This window comes from Parasteatoda tepidariorum, chromosome 9 (assembly GCF_043381705.1).
Source record: "Parasteatoda tepidariorum isolate YZ-2023 chromosome 9, CAS_Ptep_4.0, whole genome shotgun sequence".
In the NCBI taxonomy this organism is placed as follows: Eukaryota; Metazoa; Arthropoda; class Arachnida; order Araneae; family Theridiidae; genus Parasteatoda; species Parasteatoda tepidariorum.
This window is the reverse complement of record NC_092212.1, coordinates 38,958,662-38,980,299: the sequence shown is the minus strand read 5'-3', so window position 1 is coordinate 38,980,299 and position 21,638 is coordinate 38,958,662. Positions and strand designations below refer to the sequence as shown.

The following is a 21,638-nucleotide window of genomic DNA, read 5'->3' as shown; positions in this document are numbered from 1 at the left end:
TTCAATTCTGTAACCATTGGGCTATCATGGCCATGAAAGATTCGAAGGATAATGATTGTTGTTGTTGTTGTTCATCCACGTCGCACTATATCTGCACAATGGGCTGTTGGTGACGGTGTGGGAAACATCCCTGATGATGATGCGAAAACATGCCATCACAATTTTGATCCTCTGCACAGGGGATGGCACCCCTGCTTCGGTGGCCCGACAACCAGCACGCAAATAAGAGCACTTTACCGTCGAACAATTTAATGAGGATCAATACCGTGCATCCTCGGTCGCTTGGGAGACTGATCCAGTTGGTCACCCACCTGCACACTGACAATAGATAGTTATGCTTGACTTCGGTGTTCTACTGGGAACCGTGTCTTAACGATCAGCCCCACTGCGAGACGGGAATTCTTAGAAATCAATATTTTTGAACGATATTTTTAGCAATAGTACTATATTAACGTTGTAATAACACTGCACAAAGAGATATTGGTGACGCGGATAATCCCCACGGATGATCCGAAGGAAATGCCGTCACAATTTTGATCCTCACATAAAGAATGGCTCCTCCATTTTTTTAGCTCGACGATCTGCGCAGGAAATCGAGCTCTTCACGAACAGTTTAACGGTGATCGTTAAACTGCACCCCTCGCCTCTAATTGGAATGAACGAAGTAGCTCCTTGACCAAAGCATGTGATGCTTGTCTTTGATGTTCTATTGGGAACCATGTCTTACGATCAGTATACTGCTGAACGCAAGAAATTGGAATTGAATACCGATATTTATTGTTACACGTAAACATGCAGACATATGTGCACAGAAAAAAATACGGCTTATATTCCCTTATCAAGTTAACGACAAGATATTAGAAGTTTGAGATGAACTCCACAAAAATACATCCAGGAATACGGCAGATAATCGAACCCACTACTTTTGCAGAGTGCTTGGAGGAAACTGGAACGTTGATCCAGGAAGCCTTGGAATTTAATTTGTTTTAACGTTATATTCGATATTTTTATTATTGATTAACCTTAGATTTGATATTTTTGCTTGCTTATTACTCGCCTTTTGGTTCATCAAGTTGAGCTGACAAAAACTCTGGATCTAGGGCTGCGTATAAGAAAAAAAGTCGTAAGTTCGGGTCTTAAAATCTGAATTTCTAAAATCTAACACTTAAAATCTAAATTTTTCTTCTTCTTGAATTGTGGTGGAGTAGGTCAGAGGTTTGCGTCTCAAAAGAAGAGGATCTCTTTTATCTATTTTCAAGCTAATGGAATGTAGATACGTGATTTAAAGCAAATAAAATGTTGTTAATTATATTAAAATTTGCACTATACCGAGAACTTTATATCAGCGAATGATGTCCTAATCAAGACTACGCTATACAGCGGCTGAAAGTCTTCAAAGCAAATTCTGTTTTGCCTTTATTGGCAATTTGAAATTCAAAAAATGGAAAAAAGTGTGTTCATATAAACCAAGAGTAAACGCTAAAGCTTCATATTTTGAATTATATTCTTCAAAATATTAAAATGCAAATAAATTAGGGCAAGATTATTCCAGAGTTCCCCGTTAGAAAGTAATCTCGCCATAATTAGTTTTCGTTTGGATATTAATAATTGCTTCCTGATTACTCTTAACTTATCAGAACTCACTTTTTCAAAAATTTTAAATTATCATTGCAAGAGAAACAGAATTTGCCATGAAGAGTTTTTTTCTCCTGTATAGACACATAATACTCGCAGTTTAGTGTTAACAACTGAACATAGTGTTCTTTAAAAATCTAAACAGTCAGTTTAAAGCTTGAACCTGCAATCTTTTCTGTTTCAGTTCTAAATCTTGCTCCCTCATTCCCTCAAGGTGGCAGAGAAGTTCACAAGATTACAAAAGCTCAATTTGATTACTACTTGCAGAACAAGCACGTATTTTTGATCGATATAGTTGAGATTAAGAGACAGTTGTCAGAGACAATGAAAACAATTTATTTGCTTGCAGAAAATTTAGAATTACACAGTGCTTCATAAAAAAAATGTATCATATGTCAAAGTGACAAAAAACATTTGAAGTACGAGCTGCAAATTTCCTGTAGAATGTTTGAGATACCAAGCAAAGCAAGCAAGTAATATAGAAATGTTTAATCAAAGCAGTGCAGAGCCTGAAATAAAAGAGGTAGATTTGAATAATGTTGACAAAATTTTCCTGTCATCATAATCGTTACCATTGATGTGATAACCCAGGGTGGTCGTGGCCCTTTCAAGGATTCTCGTCTTTCCCTGACCTGCTTTCAGAAACGATTCTCCAGTTTTTACAGTTCAAGGAGTAGGTTTCAATGATACAAATTAAAATTTTCAGGTCCCACAGTGGACTGATCGTAAGGACACGGTTCCCAGAAGAACACTGAAGTCAAGCATCAGTGACTGTGGTCAGTAAGTGGGTGGGTGACTCCTTTGAATAGGGACCAAGGGTGCGCGATATCGATCCTGGTAAAACTGTTCTACTGTAAAGTGGTCGACTTCGCGTAGGTCTTCGGGCTACCAAATTAGGGGAGTTGTCCCTTCTGCAGAGGATCAAAATTGCGATGGCAGATATTTGAATCATGACAGGGATGTTTCCCAGACCGTCACCAATAGCCCATTGTGCAGCTCTAGTGCTACGTAAATTAAGTACCTACCTACCTAATTATGTTGGTGAAAAATAATTTCAGTGCTATGGTGGCCCAGTGGTTGGAGAATAGACACAGTTTCTGAGGCGCTGGGTTCGATCCTCGACTCCGCTAAGACACACAGCGATATACGTACTCGTAAAATCACTGAAAGTCCTGTGGTTTGTTGCTGAGCGCAGTGAGTATAAGGATTTGGAGAAACTTTCCTACCCCTTCAGGTCCATGTTTAAATTGAGGAAGTGACCACATGAATGAGTGGTGATGTCACATATTTGTGGGGTTCTGAGCTAAGACTGACTTTAAACCTTTCGGTGCTTTCTTGTCAAACAAATTTCGCACCTTACTTGATTCGCAAAAATCAAATTGCTCTCAAGCTTGGATTATCAAAGTGTCCTTAGAAACAGCGCAACCAACAAAATAAATTTCCCATTAAGGGCTTCTCCCCTCTTATGATATATCATGTGAAACATTAAGAATGAATCTTAGTCATGCATAAACATATGTGGGTGCCCAATGCTAACTCCCAGATTCGGAGATGATGAAAAAAGGCTTGTAATATTGTAAAATTTCAAAAGGGGACAAAATAATCTTTTTGAATTTAAAGAAAAAATATTGATTGGTTTATATTAATAAAACTTTTATCTCATATTATAATTTATTTTTCGAAAATAAATGGAAATTATTTTGTAAAAATTAGATTTTTCAACAAAATATTGTTAAGTTTTTTAATTGTCAAAAATATAAATTTTAATAACCTAAAAGTTCATTATTAAATTCGTTTGAAAATGTTGCTTAATTTGCTTTATAAAATATTTAGTTTTAGCTATTTCTTTTCCTGATCAAAAATGTAATTTCTTAACCAAAATTATCTACTAATCTAGCATCAGAATTAAAATTTCAGTGAACTTATTCGTCACCTTTGCCTTCCTCTCTGCATGAGACTGTTTATCTTAGTACTTAAAAATCCATTTATTAGATCCCAAGTTATTCAATATATTACTTTTTTATTTTGCATGCTGCTTGGCAAGTTGATGCCATAAACTAATGAATTTAAAAATTAATAATCAAGGAAATATCACTGCAATTATTGTAAATCAGAAAACTGATTCAGTAATTTCTGCACAGATTAATTATGATAAAAGGTGAAAATCTGATAATTAGAGCCAAAGTTATTTAAAGTTAAAACTTTTTTTTAGTTCACAGTACATTAAATTTAAGCATTTCGTCCTCAATTTTTTTTTTGTAATGTCGTGAAGGCAGTATTCGTTTACAAATATGATAAGATTTTCATGTCCGTGATAAGATTCCTACGTGTATTCGAATTTGTATTTTCCCCAAAATAAGAACAAGGAAAAGTTTTCACAAGCAATTGTTTTTCAAAATTATAAATTAATTTATTACAATAAGCTTTCTAAAAATGCAACAAACAGTTTGATTTCGCGTAAAATATAACATTAACCATAAACTATTGCATACTTATTGGAAGTATTTTGTAGATCATTTCCAATGGAATAGTGTCCAAAGAAAATTCATCAATATTTGAGTTCGTCAAACTATTACCATTATCTATAAGTCCATTTTCCAAAATGGTACTTTCTTTCTCGACCAAAGACTTTATGCTAATTTCCTGTTTAGAAATTTCTGAGAATGTGTCTAATACTGCATCAGTAACTATTGATGCCGACTCATTCTTAGCTTTTGGTGATAGAGTACTTGATGAAGCATCGGATAATGATAATTTTGAAATCAACATTTCATTCGATTGAGACTGAATTATAGGGATCTGTAATGTGAATTCACGTTGCTGTTCTACGAGAACTTTGTCACTTGAAAGCTTCTCTTTTTTTCCTGACATAAGAGTTTCTGAAAGCATGGCATCTTCAGACGCGGAGGATTCTGCAGTCGAGTTTTCGAGTTCAGACACAGGAGGCAATGAAGGCAATTTTATGAGCTCAGCTATAGGAGATGCTGTAGGTAAGATCCTACGTTCAGTTATGCTAGTCTCTGAAGGTAAGATCTCGTGCTTACACATGGAAGAGACTTCGAATTCAGACATTGAAATAACAGATGGCACGTTTTCAAACTCACGTACGGAAGACTCTGAAAGTAATATCTCGCGCTCAGGCATGGAAGACTCTGAAGATAATATCTCGCGCTCAGGCATGGAAGACTCTGAAGATAATATCTCGTGCTCAGGCATGGAAGACTCTGAAGATAATATCTCGTGCTCAGGCATGGAAGACTCTGAAGATAATATCTCGTGCTCAGGCATGGAAGACTCTGAAGATAATATCTCGTGCTCAGGCATGGAAGACTCTGAAGATAATATCTCGTGCTCAGGCATGGAAGACTCTGAAGATAATATCTCGTGCTCAGGCATGGAAGACTCTGAAGATAATATCTCGTGCTCAGGCATGGAAGACTCTGAAGATAATATCTCGTGCTCAGGCATGGAAGACTCTGAAGATAATATCTCGTGCTCAGGCATGGAAGACTCTGAAGATAATATCTCGTGCTCAGGCATGGAAGACTCTGAAGATAATATCTCGTGCTCAGGCATGGAAGACTCTGAAGATAATATCTCGTGCTCAGGCATGGAAGACTCTGAAGATAATATCTCGTGCTCAGGCATGGAAGACTCTGAAGATAATATCTCGTGCTCAGGCATGGAAGACTCTGAAGATAATATCTCGTGCTCAGGCATGGAAGACTCTGAAGATAATATCTCGTGCTCAGGCATGGAAGACTCTGAAGATAATATCTCGTGCTCAGGCATGGAAGACTCTGAAGATAATATCTCGTGCTCAGGCATGGAAGACTCTGAAGATAATATCTCGTGCTCAGGCATGGAAGACTCTGAAGATAATATCTCGTGCTCAGGCATGGANCAAAAAGGAGCTGTTTCGAAATAAGCTTTGATGTTTTGATTTTGATTTTTTCTAATTAATTCGTTAGGATTCAAGAACGTTTTTGAATTTTCATTGTTTAAATACTGAATTGCGACCACAGTGTTTAACTCTATTTATAATAAAGAATCTAAAAACATTAAGAGCTTTCATTATGGAACACCCAATGAAAATTTGTTGAAATTGGAAATTGTAATTGGATAGCATTAGAGCTTTATATCTGCAAAGATATCAACAGCTCATTGAAAGATCCTGCGTACTTGAATACTAATATATGTATATCTACTTACCGTTCTTATGTTAGACACTTCTTTGAAATTACTCGTTATTTCATCAGCAGTTTCTTCAATGTGTAAGTCTGTTGTCTTTACTCTTTTTGATTTATTAAAAGAAAATACCTAGTAAAGAAAGGTTTCAAAATATTTTTTAAATAACTAGATTTGGGATAACAAAATAGTGATTAAAAGATAATAAATAAATTTGTTCAAGAATCAAAAATTTTATACTAAAATCTCGATCTTGCAAGTACGGCATATTACGATAAGAGAGACCTAAAAGTAGGTAACTGTACCTAATGGTATAAAATTAAACAGTGATATCTAAGTCTGACATTGAAATAAAAAAGGAAAAATTATGAGAGATTATATGAAAGTCACTTTTCTTTGAATAGTAGAACCCTTCTGAAATCACAAGCTCATGAATAAATTTGTTCAATTAGAGAAGTAAAGCACGTGAGTTTTTTTTAAAACTTTCATTATTTTCTGCTAATTAGATACTTTGAAATATTTGAAGTTTTAGAAGGATGTATTACCTATTTATGTTAGCAACATAAAAATTTGAATTCTTTTGATTTCTGAATACCACTTTGATCAAAATTTATTTTCCTTCTTTTTGCGTTATTTTGAATTTTAAGTTAAAATATTGATTTTTGTTTTCTTGATGTTTTCATACTAAACGAAATTATAGCGTTAAAGATAGTTATGTCAGCGCAACAGCTCTTATAAAAGCGAGATTAAAAATTTCCCTCGTGTACTTTAGTTTATTATACTGTTTGTAAATAGGAGTCTCAAGCTTTGGTAGTTTTCCCACTCTCCACATTTCCCCCCTCTATTTCAATGGTATCGGCAAATCTTACTTTTCTCTTACAGTTCGTTTCAGTAAAAAGTTGGAATAAACTGGTTCGGAGAAAAAAGAAAGATTTGCCGTAACCTGTGTAAAGCAGAGGGGGAAAGTGTGGAGAGAAGGGAAATTACATAACTTTGAGACACCTATTCTATTTACAAAGAGATTAGTTAGAAAAAAAGCGCATGAGCTAAAGAATTCCCTTGCAATAAAATAATGCTAGTTTTGGCAAGCTTTCCCATTTTCTAAAACAATTAAGGGTGGTAAATTAGATTGAATGGTTTTTGAGAGCTGTTTCAAGTATAATCAGTGCAGGCAGCATGTAGTGGCTAAAGTTACACCGGTTTTAGGCAACATGCGGTGGATAAAGTTAAACCGGTTGTATATTAGTCATGTTTCTGAATTTTTCTGAAAGACAAAGTAAAGAAAGTATTAGTCAATACCATATTTTCAAGGTCTAGAATTAGGTCCGGAAATTATTTCCTAGCCTCTAATAAAGCACTTAACGATATTATTACTATAAGTTTTGAAACTGGGAAAAGTCAACTTATAAGCTACAACGTTAACCGCTAATACGTTAACCACTAATAAGTTTAATAAGTTAACCTTTTAAAACTTACTGTACTTTTCTTATTTTAGTTCCGCATTCATTTCTCTCTTATTCTGACTAGCGTTGATCTTATATGTTAAAGGTTCAAGAAGATACTGCCGAGAAGTATCCAACATTAGATGACCAGTGTTAATAAGTAGAAGTTAACTAAAGATGATTAAAAGTATATTTATTATCTTCCTCTCATTCACGATGCTTGAGTCCAATGGTTGAGTTTAGTCATACAAGGTTCAGACGTCTGGAAAAATAAATTTATGAAGATGCAAATATGTTTATAAATTTATCTTTCCCCGGATTTTTTTCCAGTTCGTAAATTTATTAACGATACAATAAGCTCAAATTTAACTTAATAAAGCAGGTTCAATACCATTAGTTTTCCTGTATATTTTTGTTTAGTATATTTGTTTATTTTTTAAAGCAAATATACTTATAAAAACAACAGAAGTATACTCTTTTTTAATGCTTTTTTATATTCTTCTGATTACTTTGAATAGAATTTTCTTTCGTCTTATAATTGTTTCTTGTTAGGATTTTCAAATGTATAAAAAATTTAATGATTTGCTTACCTTTTTCACTAAATATACTACTCCTAATGATACAAGCGTAGTGGCCACATAGTAGCACCGGTCATCTTCTTTTAAAGATTTTAACATGGTCATTAACCACTGAGGAGCAATATCAGAGAATGTACCTAGGAATAATATCAAGGAATAAATACAAGAGAAATTTTGAGAACAAATTTGAAAGTATTTATACAAATTCACTAACAAGACTAAATATATTTCAGGATCTGAATTATTTAGTTTGATTAGATGAGTTTTTTTTTCACAATTAAAATACTTCGAAAAAAAAACCTTTGCTAAACAGAGAACAAGCTGAGAGACTACCTTATTCTTGAGTTTTTGATTAGCAAAATTAATGACGTAAGCATGATTCTTTCAAGAAATATTTAAATAAATATTTAAATAAATTTCATCTTGCAGTGAGTATTGTTTTATAAAGTAACCTGGTCTATCAAGGTAAGGTGATAACTTTTAGCTGACGAGCATACGGACGGTAATTGCTGTTTTTTCGAAGCTCTGTCGTCTAGGAAAATAAAAGAGCCACATAATTTAAGTGGGCTAACATAATAAATGGGCTGGTCACATCATTCGAATGAACAGAGAGCGTTCGACAAACATAATCTTTTCGGCTCAGCCCATCGGATCAAGGCCCAGAGGTCGACCAAAGCTGAGATGGGCCGACTGCGAGGAAAGAGACTTTTCAGTCTTAAGAGTCTCAAACTGGAAGACAACAGCCAGGCGGAGGCAGGCCTGGAGGAAGTTGATTGAGAAGGCCAGGGCCCACCCGGGGCTGTCATGCCATTGAGGAAGGAAGGACATAATTTAAGTGCCTCACATTTGAAGCAATGCGGTGATTTTAAGCTAAATCTTGTTGAGAGGCATTATTTGGGTTTTAGAACAGACCGGACAAATAACTGAAATATTTTAAAAGTTATTATTTTTTTAAAATATCCAATTTGGAGACATTTTTCGACCTAGATGAAAATAAAAATCACTGCCTTATTCTCAGTTTTTGCAAATTTTTTATGAGCCCAAGTAATTCAGTGTAAGTTTTTAAACATTAAAAAATTAGACCACGAACGCTCTTTTATTTTCACAAAACTGTGGCTTTTCTTCATATTGACGTCTTGTGCAATTTTCAAACTAAGCGTTGTCATCTCCGGCTTTAGATGAGCTAAACTTAACCCAACAGTCACGAGTACCAGTTGTAAAATTACAGCAGTTATAAAACCAGCATATTATTCGCAAAAAAGCATTTTAAATTACGACGGAGCATTCGAAAAATCAGCCTTATATTCAGCATGCCAAACAAGAACAAAGTAAGTGCTAAATGTCTCGATATCAAAAGATACTTTATCTAAACACAAAAAAGAAAAAAAAAAAACAGAAAATCATGGGAAATAGAAATTATTCAGGATTCCCTGATTTTGTAGATATCAGGGTAACCCAAAAAATTTTAACTTCAAAAATAATGAAGAAATAAGGAAAAACAGAACTGTAGAAAGTGTTGGGATTATTAATTAGTTAATCGATTTGTACAATGGTTTAACGTTTTCCATTGAATTTCAAATGTGAAAATTTTTTGACGTATTTAAATAAGAAAAAGTTTCAGGCATGATTTACTTTAGCGTTTGCTAGTTGATATTGTGACACTTAATATTGTTACTCGAAACATTATTTAAAAGAAATTTTAATTTCGGTTAATCTAAAATTTGTACGAAACTATTGAATAGTTTAATACGTTATACGAAATTATTGAATAGTTATTGAATAAATTGTGACACTTAATATTGTTACTCAAAACATTATTTAAAAGAAATTTTAATTTCGGTTAACCTGAAATTTGTACGAAAGTATTGAAGAGTTTAATAGTAATTATTAATAAATAGCAACTATGTAATTATTGACGAAGTTTAAATTAAAATTCAGGTTTATATTTTCTTTGAAAATATATATATGAATCGATATTTTTCTCAGGTTTAGGTATTACTATTCAAATATACGCATAATAAAATGATTTAAATTTTTTACTAGGCATCTTTTGTATGATGATTTTATCTTCCTATAGTTTCACAATTAGCTGTTAACATAATATGAATTAATTGATATTAGTAGAATACAGTTTGTATTTTCAATCCCACGTTCTTTGGAGCTTCAAATAAATTTTATTTTTGACTTCATCAGAGGAAGTAAATTGAGTTTCTTTAAAAATATTTTACACGTTCAAAAATTATCTTGAGAATATCAAAGAATATCATTAAGTTTATTTTGCAGATTTGTCAAAACAAAAACAATACAAAAAAAAATGTAGTATGAAATGTAGCCTTGAAGTTTTAAGTAGTTATGAAATTTAAATTAACTTTCTAGCTTTGATACTCAATAAGAGCTGATATAAAGGGGAATAAATTTATTTTGGATATTTGTCAAAACAATAAAATTTGGTACAAAGAATGTAGCCTTGAAATTTGAAATACTGATGAAATTTAAATTAACCTTCTAACTTTGGTACACAATAAGAGCTGATATAAAGAGTAAGAAGTTCTGTTGCTCACAAAAAAAAATCTTTTCTGTGGTGTCAATGAACATATAAGTACAAAAATTATTTTTTCATTTCAGATTATTCGCATTTAAAAGGACTGTTGTTGTGGTAATTTATTTACGTCCCACTAGAGCTGCTCAATGGGCTATTGGCGACGGTCGGTCTGGGAAGCATCCCTGAGGATGATCCGAAGAGATGCCATCGCAATTTTGATCCTCTGCAGAGGGGATAACACCCCAGTTTCGGTAGCCCGGAGACCTGCACGCAAAGTCAAGCACTTCACTGTAGAATCGTTTAACTAGGACCAATACCGCACACCCTCGATCCCATCGTAGGCTGATCAAAGTGGTCATCAACCCACACACTGACCACAGCTAGTGATGCTTTACTTAGACGATCTTCTGGGAACCGACTCTTAACGATTACTCCTCTGCGGGATCTTGAAGGGACTGCTTTCAGTAGTTTTTGACTTATTGCTTGCTATTCTTTGATCTTGTTGACCACAGTTGATCTTGAAAGAAGTAGTTGAATGTTGAGTTTATTAACCAAAGAGAAGAAATTGACTAAATAGCTCTAAATGTAAATAGTATTAGATCAAACGGTGCGGGAAACCAAGTCTGACGTAAAAACCTTGAGACGTGAACCTTAAGAGGGCCTTCTTAATCCGACATAACTCAACTGTCGAAAGGGTTTAGACAAGGAAGAAAAATTCTAAATATGCTTTTAATCCTTTTTATTTAATGTTTTCAGATGAACTGATGATGGATGTTTACACTGTTTGGCAGTATCCTCCAATGCATGTAAAATACAATTAATGCATGCAATATAATAAATGCAGGTTTTGATACATGTAAATTACTTCTGAGTCGAAGATTTAGCCCTGGCCCCTCCCGACGGGTTTTCGATTCTTTAACCACCTGACTGCCACGGAAAGTTTTAAAAAAATTAATTGAAATGAAATGAATGCCACTTTACAGAAAAATTTAAAAACTGGCAGAAAAAACCTACGGAGACAATGCGTCCTAATTAATTACAATCAACCGAAAATAGTTGTAAATTAAAATATCTGCGTTACAATTGATCAATTGAATTACTAAAATTTACGTGAAATTAAACCCTTTATAATTTACTATAACGTCATAAAATGGTTGTTATCCCTTTATAAATATGTTCAGACGAAAGCAACTCCGAATTAACAAATTGTTTGCATTATACTGAAATAATGTCTATCAAAAATGCATCGAAAAGAGAAGAGATTTAGAAATATTCAAGATTTATTAAATTCACGTTTTTTTTTTTTTTTTGAAAAAATGGTCCGAAAAAATGCATAAATCTACCATTGAATAGTAATAAATGATAATATTTTAACTTACTCGGAACGTAAGACATAATGGTTATTCCTGCTAAGATTGAAAAAACATTACAAAAAAATCATTTATAGTCAAACGTTCTTATAAATTCTTTCTAATCTTTGAAATTCTTCTTGAATTATTCACTTTTTGGCATACAGTTGCCAACGAACTTATGACAATGGTAGCATTAACCGACTTCATGTTCTACGATAAAATAAAATAAAAATTGTGTGTACTTTCATGATAAGTGTTTTGATGACTTAAATTTATGATCAATAAGATAACGATAAGAGGTTCTGAATCAAAATTCTTTTTATAGGAATTGTTAACTTATTTTCAAGGACATCAGTTGCTGAGAGTATATTTTATTTTATGACTCATTCAATACGGAAGTACTGACATTAGGAATAAAATCAAATTGTTGGATAAGAGTTTTGTGCAGGGTGTCTGAAAAGTACAGTGATAAAATTCAAAGAATCTTAACCCTTTGACACAGAGGGGACACCGGTGTCCCTTTTACTTATGTTTTTTCTGACATTCTACAAGCATATTTTGTATTTTTTAATAATAAAGTTTATAGTTAAGTTTAATAGTTACTAAAAAGTTTTTTTAGACTATCAGAAATATATTTGTGTTAATATATAAAACCAAAACAAAGCAGTTTGAAAGAAATATATTTTTTTTCATTTTCAATTCAAAAATGTCTCTATAATAGATTTTGCAAATTAAAGAAATTTCATTGATGAATTAATAATAAAGTTTATTTTAAATCTAAATAACTGCAAATAGTACAAATTTGAAAAATTATTGCTTGGAAGATTTTACCTTTAACGCTTATTTTGATCTAAATTACTACGAAATAAAATATGTAAGAAAATAAGTTCAATAGAAATTCTGCGTTCAACGATTAAAAGAATGGAAAAATTAATTTTTGTCAAAGAATGTACAAGCAAATCTAGTTCGCTAATCATTGCAAGCGCATTATACAGGTTGATAAGTTTACACAGGTTGATACGTTTACTGGTTGATAAGTTTACAGGTTGATAAGTTTACAGGTTGATAAGTTTACAGGTTGATAAGTTTACAGGTTGATCATGGGATTAACTTGTGGGATGAGAGGAAAAATATGCTTATTTACTTTATTGTTTCTTTGTAGCAATACAATATTCCGCAATACAGTGCAGAAATTGTGACTGTCAACAGCATTTGAGGTTCATACTTGATATCGTCGTAAAAGACGTTCCCTCGAACACGTTAAAAAATGCATGCATTTAGCGCATACTTACTGCTGTAGCACCTTATCTACACAAGTACTTAAAAAAGGCACCTGTCTGATGTCACTAGTCAATAAAAAGGCTTGCCAAATTTTCACCATTGCCGATGTTAAGAACGCCACAGCGCAAGAATTAGCAAAAATAACTGCTAGAGATAAAGAACCACTGATCACGCTCATGAATTTTTGCCTAACTTGAAGTTGTCGTTGCTGTTGATAGCCAATTTACATGATAGCCTGAAAACAGACTAAGACAATCGGAGATGAAGATCAGATTATCATTCGTTTAATGCTCTTACACGCCTGATTTCAGGCTTTGTGCAAATGGGGAGGGAAAGATAGGCGTGCAACTGTGCCTTTCAGCGAGTCGACGGGAGTCATGTTCATCAGATGCCTCCCTCAAAGGAAATCAAAACTGGATAGAATCTGGTAAACGAGGTAACCATAAGGCTGGCCCATCACACTCAATCCATCACTACGTAAAATTTGCATCCAAGTAATTCAACATCATCAGGTCGCAATGAGCTGGCGCAACATCATGCTGGGACTACATGTGATAATGAATGATATCTAGAACATCCGGAAACAATTTAATATACACAGCAGCTCATTTGCGACTGACAAACTTCTGCAGATGAAATGGATCATGGTTTGCGAGGGTCACTAGGGTTCTCTGCAGGATCTTATATTCCTATGCAAAAATTCGCTCTTTTTAGTACGCTTAACCATACCTCCAAGTTTCTCTCATGGTTGCAGAATCACCCTGTACACTAAAATGTATTGGTAATACATTTTAGTGTACATATACATATTGGTTTTCTCTAAAAAAATAGAGACAATGTAGCACCAAAACTGATCGCACCGTTTTGATATACTTCAAATCAAACTACTTGACCAAAAATTTCTAATATCTGTTCTGGAATTATTGAAAATGTAGTTTCGGTTATCAAGTCAAACAACCAACTAGTTAACTCTCGAGTTTATAGAAGACAGCTGTTGTAATAAGTTTATAGTTACCATTTTCTGGTTCACCAAGATTTTCAAATTATGTCTCTTCAGCTCCCTAGGATTTACGTTCTATTATTTGTTCTAAGAAAGAGGCACTTTTGAAAGAACCTGTCGATATTCAAGTTTTTGCAAAATCTCCAAATCCTGACCGATTACTATTTTTAATAAGTTAATTATTGTAAAATGTAGCTATGTGCGATATTTAATTGGAAGTAATTTATTGTAAAATCACTGCATTATTGAAGATTTTTTTTCTTCAAAAAAATCAAATTCAAAAGCGGGAAAATATCTGTTTATATCTTTTAAATATAAAGTACAGTAAAACCTGTTTGCTTGACAACTCTTGTATGATAATTTTTTGTCTTAGTTGATCTTAAGATCAAGTACAAAACTGGCAAAAATAATTAAATTTCCTCTTTATAAATTGATCACTTATTCCTATAAACTTTCAAATTGTTGTCTCACATGTGGCCAATTTGTAATTTTCATTGGGTAAGAAATTTTCTAAAATTTATTAAAATTTGCATTCAAGCTTTAAATTTTCTTTCAATATTAATATATAATTTTTGAAATTTTTTCCCCCTCTGTATAGGACAGGTGAATAAAGAAAGCGATAAAAGTTGAAAAAGAAAACGATTTTGTAAATGACGGAGTTTGAATTCGTTCTTCAATAATACATTTTAAACATTTGATGAATGAAACAAGTTATTAAGACACTTTTAAGTAACATACTTTTCAGAAATTTGTTTTTTGTTGACAAAAATATGAATGCTCTTTTAAAATGCACTATCGTTTTATTTTACAAGGGCTTTCATTAAAAAATTATTTAAACAAAATAAGAATTCAGAGTTCATGAGCGCGATGGAGGAAAACATAAATTTTTAAACTAATACAAAATATGAAACATTTTTAATCTTTAAAAATAATATAATTAATAATTAAACACTTGACATGAATACTAAATTTTAAAATTTTATTTTCGAAATCTTTTATTAGAATTTATATCAAATCATTGAATATTCGCTTCCTCATAAACTGCTATTGTAATAAACTGCCCAAAACATAAATTTCAATTCAAAATGCACATGTAAATAGTGCATTTATGAGTCACATAGCTTTGTAATAAATCAAATTTAAAGTAATTCAAGAGAAATAAGCTATTTCTTATTTATTTTCTTAAATCTATCACTATGATTTTTAAATTAAAGCATTGAACATTTGCTACCTCATAAAACTTATCTTTATAAACCTCCTAAAATACAAATTCAAAATTAAATTGTACTTTTGTAAATAGCATATTAAAAAGTAAAATTTTTTTTATAATAAATAATATTTTAAATAATTAAAAAGGATTAAGCCTTTGTTTTTTTCATTTGATATAGAATGTTACCTTTCGCAATATCACTGCCAAGATATAAAACCTGCATTCCACTGAATTTAAATGTGTAGAGTAATGGATGTTTTCCAATAAGCACTATGACGATTCACACCTATTTAAATTCACTGCTTTCTGTATAAAGTTAGAAAAGTACTACCGATTATTCAAGAACACATTAAAAGTTGTAAAAATTGGTCCACGTCACTTGCATAACTAGTTTGAAAACATCCGATAAATACACTGATACTTTAATATTTCGTTCCACAGTGAACTGATCGCAAGGACACGGTTCTCAGTAGAACACCGAATTCAAGCATCACTGGCTGCGGTCAGTAAGTGGGTGGGTGACCACTTTAATCAGCTTGCAAAGGGATCAAGGGTGCGTGGTATCGGTCCTCGTTAAACTGTTCTACCGTAAAGTGTTCGACTTCGCTCGAAGGTGGTCGGGTAAACAAAGCGGAGGAGCCATCCCCTTTGCAGAGTATCAAAATTGCGATGGCATGTCTTCGGATCATCCTCCGGGATGTTTCCCAGATCGTCGCCAATAGCCCATTGCGCAGCTCTAGTGCGACGTAAATTAACAACAACAACAACAATCTACTTGATGAAGTCGTGCTTGTACCGTAAAACTTATAAGCTCTTGTGCAATTGAGCTTACAAGCCTGCACGCATGTGTACCAATAAATAAATAACGGTCAACTGGTCACCACGTCGTTTTGAAGAATCGGTTGTTGTTGTTGTTAATTTACGTCGCACTGGAGCTGCACAATGGGCTATTGGCGACGGTCTGGAAAACATCCCGGAGGATGATCCGAAGACATGCCATCACAATTTTTGATCCTCTGCGGAGGGGATGGCACCCCCGATTCGGTAGCCCGACGACCTGCGTGCGAAGTCGAGCACTTTACGGTCGCACAGTTTAACGAGGACCCATACCGCACACCCTCGGTCCCAACGCACACTGATCCAAGTGCTCACCCACCCGCACACTGACCGTAGCCAGTGATCGCTAGGTGATCTGCTAGGAATCGTGTCTTAAAGAATCGGAGTTGGCGCCCATGTTTTAAATAAATTTAACTAAAAAGGAATTAAAAAACTTTTATACTACTTTTCGCTCATAACTTAAGGTTTTAAAACTGTATTATTTGTGCTTTTTTCCCTTTGTTTAGCTATATTCTTCGATAGTACTAAGTCAACGAGTTCTCCACATGGTTGGAAAAGTGTTCTCTTAAACCTAACTGAGAGACACGTTTTTATTCTGTTTACCTACGTGTTCCGCAATGGACTGATCGTAAAGACATGGTTCCCAGAACACTGAAGTCAAACATCTCCGTCAACAATACCCCATTGTGCAGATTTAGTGCGACGTAAATAAAATACCTACCACTTTTATATTTCAAAGCGGATGAAAATTATTTATTCAGGGAAAAGTTTTGTCCATCACCTAAACTTTCTGAAACTTGAAGGCTGAGGGTTCAGTTTCTCTCTTACAATTGAATGTCCCACTCGTTCTTTCTTCGTGTTGATTTTTTGTCAGTTAGTCAAGGAGAATTAGACATTCGAATTGCCCCAGCCTATTACAGGTTTAATATCTATTGATTGCCTCTTACAGTCCAATTTTCACCGAACATATTTACCGCATCTTCCCCGCAAACACACATGTTGAAATGCGAGATGAGTTTTGCAATCTCAAACCGACGCCCGCAACAGCAAGTCTAAAAATATCGAAGGTCCTATAATGTGGCCACTTAAAATTATGAAATTAAATAATTCTGAAGCAGAGAAGCCGAGAGATTAAGCCTTTTTCTCTAAAAAAGAAAAAAAAGTAAGTTTGTTTCTTAAAACTACAAAAGAACCGTCCCGCTGTGGACTGGTCGTTAAGACACGGTTCCCAGCAGATCACCGAAGTCAAGCATCACTGGCTGCGGTCTGGGTGCTGGTGGGTGACTACTTGGATCAGTCTGTGTAGGGACCGAGGGTGTGCGGTATTGGTCCTCGTTAAACTGTTCAACCGTAAAGTGCTCGACTTCGCGTGCAGGTTTCGCGTGAAGGTCGTCAGGCTTCCGAAGCGGGGGTGCCATCCACTCTGCGAAGGATCAAAATTGTAATGGTATGTCTTCGGATCATCCTCAAGGATGTTTCCCAGACCATCGCCAGTAGCCCATTAACCAGCTCTAGTGCGACGTAAATGAACAACAACAACGAGTCTTTGCTTGTAGTAGTAGTCGTAGTACTTATTTATGAAGCAATAGTGCTGCCCAAAGTGCTACGCTAATAGAAATTTTCCTGAGGATGATTCGAAGATATGCCCTCGCATTTTTGATTCACTGCAAATTGCCCGGTATGATAACCTGGTGACCAGCGCTCGAAATCGATTACTTTACTATAGAACTCCTTAAAAATGGCTGATGTTGTCCTATTGCAGACTGTTCAAAGTTTTCACCCGCCCACTAACTGATCTCTGGAAGTGATGCTTTGCTTTGGTCATCTACAGGGAACAGCTTCTTACGCTTAATTCACTGCGGGACGAAGAATATTTGTAAGAAGTTCTTGAAAAGGAAAGGGTAAAGTTTTCCAAATAAATAACCTGTTCATGTCTACCACCATCTTAGAGTTGAGCCCACAGATTACAAAAATTCTCTTTTATAGTTTTGACAGACACTAGAGGATAGTTATTATCACGAAGCAAGAGAGCTGATTGGAATTTGTAATTTATAAAAGCAAAAGCAAAAAATAAATGGAACAAAAAAAATGTATGAAATTTTATTAATTTTTTTTATAAAAAGTGCGTACAAATATTAAGTAATTATTGATTTCATGAAATAAATAATAACAACAAAAATTAACAATTTCTTTGATGACTTCTATAAAAACTTCGGCAATAGCTTATTGCTATTATCTCAAAATTTTTCATTTAATCTGAAAAACTCTTCTAATAAATTCCCGAGCAATTCACCTGAAAAGAAACTAAAAAAATAATAACAATTACAAAATGTCAGTGTACGTTGTAAAAATGTTAAAATTGTTATTGTCATCTGCCATATTTTCATCATCTGCCATAAGTGAAATTCATTATTTATTTACAAACAGATCCACTTATTCTCTGATTTGCTTCCTCTGTGTTCTTTACTATATCTAGAATCATTCATTATTAAAGATAAACAAGAGGATTTTAAACTAACTTTGCTGTCGTATAACCCTCTGAAGAGTAGAATACAATTGGAATTTGAGTAAGTGGAATAAAATATTGTACAAAGATATTATGATCTATGCACTCGAAAATGGTGTTAAGAATGATTTAGTAGCTTTCGTGGTCATAACTACAGTGATGAAAATTCAAATTTTCAAAAAGCAACACACACTTTTTTTTTATCAAAACGTAATATTTACAGTAAAAATCCTAAATTAGAGTTGGAACGATATTTTTAGCATATGAAATTGCAACGCTAGATATTTTCCAAACCTCACCATTTTTCATGAAATCTAAGGAAAAGAGAGTGTTGCCAAAATCTTTAAAAACAGAGGAATCTTTGTTTTTTTTTCCTGTGTTGTCTGTCTGTTTTTGTTGTGCTTAAATGTTTTTATTACACTCCTTTCTCGTGTTACGAGAAATGGTGATTAATGGCAAAAATTTAACGTCGTAATTTCTCGTGCCAGAAATACCGTTGCAACTCCAATTTAAGTTTTTTATTCCAAGAATTAATTACATTTTGATCAAAATAGTGGGTGTTGTTAACTGAAGATTTAGAAATTTTGTAACTGAAACTGTAACCGAGAGACCAACGCAATATTTTTTAACCCATAGATCACAGTCACTATGTAGAAAATTTTATTCCGTTCACTCAAACGGTATTCTCCTTAGAGGATGATATGTCGGCATATAGTTATTTTATGCTTACCCAGTATTATATGGCTATAGCTAAACTGTATATTATCCTTTCTCAGCTTAATACAGGTTCAGAAAGCTAAATAAAAAATAATTTCAATAGATTGTTGGCGAGCCGCAATGGCTCAGGGGATAGAGCGATCGCATTCCAATGAGGTGAACCGGGTTTGAATCCCGGCAATAGCTGGTCGATATGAATTCTGCTTCCGGCTTGCACCAACCATTGTGCTGACGCGAAATATCCTCTGTGGTAGACGGATCATGGGTTAGAGGCCACTTGCCGTCAGGCCAACCATGGGAGGTTCTCGTAGTCTTCCTCTCCATGTAAATGCACGTTAGTTCCATCAAAACGTTCTCCACGAAGGCTAAATTTCTCCCAATACTTGATCCAGGAGTTTTCTTGTCTTCTGGATTGGGTTCAAATTACAAGGCTGCGTAGTTTAACATTAGTTGTCGTAAGCCCAAAAATTGGGTCGGCTGTTCAACGACGGTTATAAAATATGAAATAGATAGTTGGCATAGCAATAGTTAAGAAATTAGATTAGGCTGTGACAGGTTAAAGATTCCAGTTGTAAAATTCAAATTGCAATTTAGATTCACATTAGTAATTTAGATTCATTATCAACCATGCCTGAAATGGTTGACTTTATGTACCCAATTAAAAATATGAATTGAATTACAGAAACTTGTGTATCCAGTATAAGTTATGAATGAAATACTAGAACTTGTGTATTTACTAAAAATTATAAATGAAATGGTAGACCTTGTGCGTGTATACAGTAAAAATTTTAAATTAAATGGTAAATCTTGTGTATCCAGAACAAATTATGAATGAAAAGCTAGACCTTGTGTATCCACTTCGATTTACGAATGATACGGTAAATCTCGTGTGTTCGCAAAAAATTATAAATTACATTATATAATCTTGTGTATCCAGTGCAAATTATAAATTAAATGCAAGACCTTGTTTATCCACTATAAAATATGAATGAAATGGTAGACCTTGTTAATCCACAACAAATTATGAATGAAATGGTAAACCTTGTATATCCACTACAAATTATAAAGTAAATGGCAGAATTTGTGTATTCATAACAAATAATAAATTAAGTTAATTATATCATGAGTAGATCACGTAAATTTCTTTCTAAGAAAAGTTGAAGAGGCTAAAAGAGTTCTTGCTTGCTTATTACTTTAATTGAAAAACTTGGGTCAATATGATAAGAAGCAACATTTTCAAACTGTTCAATAGAGCAATTTTTGATAAAGATACCACAATTTCCATGCAAACAATAAGATGTTCATATAAGTATTGTCCTGTTATCTAAAGGAAAGCCCAAGTTCTTGAAAAGTTTCCGTGATACTAAAAATCAGATTGACGTAATAATCTCTTGTTAAATTGCGATGCTCCAAGCTTTATAGACGCAAGATTTTCAAGTGTAATGAATGTTACTCTTTGTGATAACGGTTAACTTTATGGAATACCAATATATATATTTGTTGTCATTATTTTCAATTATTATTATTACAGAATTTCGTTTATATAATTATCATATTTTATTTATAAACATATCCTTTTCATTAATGAACCAGAAAAATTATTGATACAACTCCTTTAACTTTAGAACTTTTCTATAGAATAGTAACAGTGCCCACTTTGACTATTTTAGGTGTTAGTTGAATTTAACATCTCGCATCTCTTAAAAATACGTTTTTGAAGTATCTAAGATCATACAAAGGCTTAAAAAGTGGTGCAAAAATTATTTAGTTTTTCGCGCTGTCTTCCAGATAAAAAGTCATTTGTTAATGGAACGTGCATAAATGATTCAGTAAATATGCTTTCAGATCATCATATCATAGTTGGCATGACAGGCCAAGGTGGGGCAAGGCCATCGTCATCTCCAGGATAAGTTATTTTTTGGCCTGTACTGCCATTATTTCACCCCAATCACTCTGAAATATGACTTCGCAGAATCGAGCAATTGTTTTGGTTTTTCGTCGTTTTCGACTCGTGAAACGCAGGATTTTTTATGGTCAGTTGCAATTGTTATGACCGGAACAGAATTTTCGTTCATTTAAATTCCTTCATATTAATTTTTGGTGTGATTGTAATTGTTTTGTACATTTAAATTGTAAAGTTAAATCTTAAATATTGTAAATTTAAATCATTCGTTTATAATGTAATTTCATCAATAATTATAGTCATTCATAATTGTTTCTTCTAAATTTTAGTTGAATTTTAATAAAATAATGCTTCTGAATTTCCATAAAATAAAATATCTTATTTTATTATGAAATTTGCACATTTGCACAATTTTTTAATACTTAGGCTTACATATATATATATATA

At 33.5% G+C, this 21,638-nt stretch overlaps 2 protein-coding genes across 2 annotated transcripts in view; both read right to left on the bottom strand.

The window, feature by feature from the left end:
* LOC122272499 (uro-adherence factor A-like) overlaps positions 1 to 15,683 on the bottom strand; it is a gene marked incomplete in the record, with an annotated part of 35,997 nt that extends 20,314 nt beyond the window's left edge. The window contains 1 exon segment of the mRNA XM_071185920.1: positions 15,415 to 15,683. Coding sequence (XP_071042021.1) covers positions 15,415 to 15,451 — 37 coding nt within the window.
* On the bottom strand, positions 4,021 to 11,918 carry LOC122270215 (uro-adherence factor A-like). Its single transcript, XM_043046799.2, has 4 exons — positions 11,765 to 11,918; positions 7,856 to 7,980; positions 5,645 to 5,955; positions 4,021 to 5,549 (listed from the first exon to the last, which is right to left on the bottom strand). Exon 4 carries the CDS (start codon positions 5,533 to 5,535, stop codon positions 4,117 to 4,119), a length of 1,419 nt encoding a protein of 472 aa, XP_042902733.2. The 5' UTR covers positions 5,536 to 5,549; positions 5,645 to 5,955; positions 7,856 to 7,980; positions 11,765 to 11,918; the 3' UTR covers positions 4,021 to 4,116.
* Positions 15,684 to 21,638: the final 5,955 nt, after the last annotated feature.